We start from the raw sequence: 5,130 nt of genomic DNA on the forward strand, positions 1-5,130 counted from the left end.
GCTATTAGGTAGGGCGAAATATTGCTACAACAACAACAACAACACTGCTAAGACGCGTCCAAAAATATCGAAAGAGGTGTCAAAAGACGCATATAAATCTCGACAACAATAATACGAAATCTTTATAAAAAAATAAAAAAAAAATGTAAGGCGCGATAACCTCCGAAGAGATCTAAGGCACGCCTGTCGTTAGAGGCGACTAAAATACCAGATTCAAGGGGCTATGTAGCGTAACCCCTCAGGTTGCCAGCGCAACATATAGCTTCTCCAAACCCAATTGTCAACCTCACCCACCCGCGGCGAATCTTGTTTCACTAACAGACGAGGCTCTGGCGACCACAAGCTCCTCATGGAACTTGGGGTGGGGAGGGAGGGGATGGCCTGAAGGTTTAATGTGGCCACATAAATCGTTCCCGAGATGGTCGGGCTAGCACCTTTATGGTGCTATGGCACCGGAGCGTAACGGATGTGTATCCGGCAAAGGGCCATCACATCGATAACACTCCCCAAAGCCTTCGGGGAGCAACCTTATCGCTACAACAACAGATCTACAGTCGAGCTTCTCTTCTAATTTGCGTAGTGTTCCTTGTTGTTGTTGTTGTAGCGGTGCTTCGCCCCACCTAATAACTGCGACCGATCACAAATTGAGAAAATCAGAGGACAGTCGGTAGCATAGTGCCATCGACGTGGATGTTCAAAGTGGTCGACATTTGGGACGTCCACGTTGTAAATAAGGTCGCGGAGGATTTAGTCGGTGATAACGCCAGGTTTCGCGAGGCGAAAAAACTGGAGAGATCAGGTAGGTTGCCGTTTATTCTGTTGCAAAGCTCATCGGTCTATGGCCTGAGCCTGTGGCCATTATTGTGCAGTCATCGGCGTAGGAAACGATAGTAACCCCTTCTGGTGGCGAAGGTACCTTTGATATGTAGAAGTTAAACAAAAGTGGGGATAGGACACAACCTTGTGGCACCCGTTGTTTAATTATTCTTGGTTTAGATGATTCTTTTATAATTTGCACCGATGCCTGCCGACCACCCAAATACTTTGCGGTCCACCTTTTAAGACATGGGGGAAGGGTAGACCCTTCTAGGTCTTGCAGTAACGTGCCATGGTTGACCGTATCAAAAGCTTTTGATAGGTCTAGCGCAACGAGTACTGTTCTATGGTGGGGGTTTTGATTTAAACCGCAATTTATCTGGGTGCCAATGGCATTTAACGCGGTGATGGTGCTATGGAGTTTTCTAAAGCCATGCTGATGACAGGCTAGCTACAAATTTGCTTTGAAGTAGGGGAGCAAAATGGCTTCAAGCGTCTTGGCTACTGGCGATAGGAGAGATATCGGGCGATAAGGCTCTTCTATGTTAGCTGGTTTCCCAGGCTTTAGTAGCATGATCACCTTGGCCATTTTCCATTTTTCGGAAATGACAAAGGTGGAAAGAGACAGGTTGAAGACATGTGCTAAATATTTGAAACCCTCTTTCCCTAGGCTTTTAAGCATCGGCATGGCTATGCCGTCTGGGCCCACTGCTTTGGAAGGTTTAGCATGACCGATGGCGTCCTCAACCTCTTTGGTGGTGAAGGTAATTGGAGACGCGCTGAATTTATGTTTAACCCTTTTGGACCGGCATTCAGCCTGTTAAGTAAATATAATTTAATTAGTTTCAAGTAATTAAGATACAGATAATTAGACTATTTGCATTTAAAAATTTTAAATTTTTGTGATTTGGCTGGAGGGGGGGGGGGGGGCTGGTACAACATTGTACTATTGTGTGGTACAACATTTGTACCAGCAGTTCTCAGCGAACAAATAATAATAAAACATTTTCATATTGATGGATAATCATTTATTGAAAAAAATAAAAATAAAAGTTTTACAAAAAAGTATATTACTTCCAAGAAAAATGTTTAAAAAGTAAACACACAATTTTTAAATTTCGAAAATTATGTATGAATCTAATTTATTTTTGAGTATATTTCGCGAAGCACATCTTGCAAAGTGATATATCACATTGCTGTCAAATTTGTCTCGTTCTGGTTTGTGTTTTGCCCTGCGCACACTTTACGCAACGTCTTCGAGTCTCAATAGGAATTGGCAAAAGCAAGGATACGTTGCCCAGCTCCCTTTTTTCGTTGAGACAAACGGCTTGGTGATTGGGATCTGCGTACGGCTGCAGTTTGATATTAATGACCAGATGTGCTGACCCTGAACAAAGACCCATTTCTTTCCCATTTTTCGTTTATTGGTGGTAAATTTTTTCTATTTTTCTTTAATTGTACTAACTAAAGCTTTAACCACACGTTCGCCTAAAGTTCCATCGTATTGATTTTGTTCTCTTCTGTTGTATATATTGAAATCATATATGTATCCCGTCTCAGATTCACATCGCAGCCACATTTTCATTCCACGTTTTACTGATTTGAGTGGCATATATTGTTTTAAGGATGATCTTTCTTTAAACTTTGCCATTGATTCATCTCTTGTCAGCCCAACCTTATCCTGCCTGTATTTTTGAAGTGAACTTTTCAAATACTCCAGAACATCGTCGATGTAATAAGTTTTACTGCAATCATGTAGCCCATAAATTAAACAGCCATGTTCGTCCGATTTCACTTAACAACTGAACTTTATTGCATTCTGTTTTTGTTGTTGTAGCGATAAGGTTGCTTCCCGAAGGCTTTTGGGAGTGTTATCGATGTGATGGTCCTTTGCCGGATACAGATCCGGTACGCTCCGGTACCACAGCACCATTAAGGTGCTAGCCCGTCCAAATCGGGAACGATTTATGTGGCCACATTAAACCTTCAGGCCATTCCTCCCCAACCCCAAATTCCATGAGAAGCTTAGGGTCGCCAGAGCCTCGTATGTTAGTGAAACAGGATTCGCCACGGATAGGTGAGGTTGACAATTGGGTTTGGAGAAGCTATATATTGCGCTGGCAACCTGAAGGGTTGCGCTACACAGCCCCTTGAATCTGGTATTTTAGTGGCCTCTTACGACAGGCATACCTACTGCATTCTATTTTCTTGAAGCTTCTCTGATATATCAGTACGCATACATTTTTAACAAAGCACTCGCTATATGTTTGCACATGCGTAAGAACGAATAGTATCTATTATTTAAGAGACGTGATGAACCATACATTTACATATGCGTTAGAGTGAATTACTTTACAATAGTTACAAAGTTATTAAGAGTAAAAGAGACAATAAATAATAAGCTTGAGCTAACGACTATAATTTAAATTAACACCGCCCAGCAAAAACTGCCTAACGCATTCACGTATACAAATGCAAAATCTTCAGCTGTCATCTCCTCTACAACAAAAACAAGTTTGTTCTGGCTATGGCGGAACTATACCAGGTGGTACAACGGTGACCACTGATTTGTCTTTTTTTAATGTGATTTGCTACATCAACTTCCGGCGCATTACGATTTTGACATTAGTCCATCGATTTACAAAAACAAAGTACGTGGAACTTTTATGTATGTTTGTAGCTATGTCACCATGCTACCACCTTGTATGGTTCCGCCATGGTTCTGGCTGAATGTCAGAGAGGGAAGAGGATATATCATTTTTGCATTATTGTCTATTTTATGCATTCCCACTCATTTGTTTTGCTTTCTTGACAGATTGCACGCGTAAAAAAATATTAATAGTATGTAAATTTAATTAATTTAATGCTGAAACTTCAATTGAATTAAAAAAGAAAAGATGCCACCGCTTCTAATAGTAGAAACTCCCTTTCTGGAGTTATACTAAATAAAATTAATGCTTACTCTACCAAGGGATCGTCTAGTAAAATGCAGATGCAATTGGCAGTGCTGGGTCTGTAGCAGCAACTGGAGCCCACAAATGCCACGAATTCCCAGAATCTTCTGATCAAGAAAACCAACAATGACCGAATAAAATGCGTAAGTTGCTGTTGAACGGAGGTATGTATTAGTAGATATACAATATACGAACGAAAATTTTAATGCACGCTTAATATCATGAGAAAAGAACGATAGGGCTTCGTCTCAACCATATGATTGAAATGACCAACATACACAGCAATACCGTCAACAACAACAGCAACAATTGCAACATCAACAAAATCAACGTTGGAATCGTTTATCCAATTATCAGCAACAACAACAAAATAACGATTCCGGACCATTTTCAAGTGTTGCTTCCAATCAACAACCGCAACGTACATAAATTCAAAAAAGAGGTAGTACTACGTAAATCGCGTGAAACTTTTCAAGATATTGGTGGTATGGAGAAAACTTCAAAAGTACTTTGCGAATTATTAATACATATAAAAGCACCAGATATATATTTTGCTTTGGGTTTAATGCCACCTCGTGGTTTATTATTACACGGACCGCCTGGATCTGGAAAAACGTTACTTGCGCATGCAATTGCTGGCGTATATATACATGCAATTTATAAACGTAAACCTTTATTTTATATATACTATATATTTTTCTTTACAGCAATTAAATTTGCCATTAATAGATGTTGCTGCTACAGAATTAATAGCTGGCGTGTTGGATGAATCTGAAGAACGTATACGCGATGTATTCGAGCAAGCGCCAATTTATGCACCTAGCGTTTTATTTAATGATGAAATTGATGCTATATCATCGAATCGTTCGCTGGCACAAAAAGATATGGAACGTATAGTTGTTTCACAATTGTATTTCAATAATGTATTCCAAATTTTTAAATATTCATTTTAATAAAAATTTTATAAAAAAAAAAATTAAGTGTTATTTTTTTCGTTATAGATGCGTTAGGACTATGGGATAAGTATAACAGCTATATAATTTGTTAATTACTTCATTATATATGCATTAGGAATATCAGATAAATACAACAGCTAGATAATATGTTATTTATGCCATAACGCTAACGCATAGCTTTATGACATTCGTTGCTGTATAAATCATGTTATATATGGCATATGAACAGCATATTGAAAAGAGAAAAAATATATGAAAGCTTAGTACCAGAATTTAGTGAACGTAAAAGAGAAGGCTGCTCACATGTATAGAAAAATATACGTGAGGATTTGTCACTCTGTCTTAACAAACTAATGTAAACTTTTTCAATTACTCACGCATAGTTTTTGTAGCACTACGGATAA

General features: G+C 39.0%; 1 protein-coding gene across 1 annotated transcript; it reads left to right on the forward strand.

The window, feature by feature from the left end:
• The first annotated feature begins 3,899 nt into the window (after positions 1-3,899).
• On the forward strand, positions 3,900-4,780 carry LOC137248598 (nuclear valosin-containing protein-like). The gene is made up of 4 exons (XM_067779511.1): positions 3,900-3,934; positions 4,002-4,410; positions 4,478-4,693; positions 4,772-4,780. Exons 2-4 carry the CDS (start codon positions 4,027-4,029, stop codon positions 4,778-4,780), a joined length of 609 nt encoding a protein of 202 aa, XP_067635612.1. The 5' UTR covers positions 3,900-3,934; positions 4,002-4,026.
• Positions 4,781-5,130: the final 350 nt, after the last annotated feature.

The sequence above is a fragment of the Eurosta solidaginis genome, chromosome 4 (genome assembly GCF_040869045.1).
Source record: "Eurosta solidaginis isolate ZX-2024a chromosome 4, ASM4086904v1, whole genome shotgun sequence".
Lineage (NCBI taxonomy): Eukaryota > Metazoa > Arthropoda > Insecta > Diptera > Tephritidae > Eurosta > Eurosta solidaginis.

Bases quoted from the DNA above. Each gene is read 5' to 3' on its own strand.
- LOC137248598 (XM_067779511.1), top strand. From the start codon at position 4,027: ATGATTGAAATGACCAACATACACAGCAATACCGTCAACAACAACAGC. The intron at 4,411-4,477 runs GTATATATACAT...TTTTCTTTACAG, and splicing joins TTGCGCATGCAATTGCTGGC to CAATTAAATTTGCCATTAAT.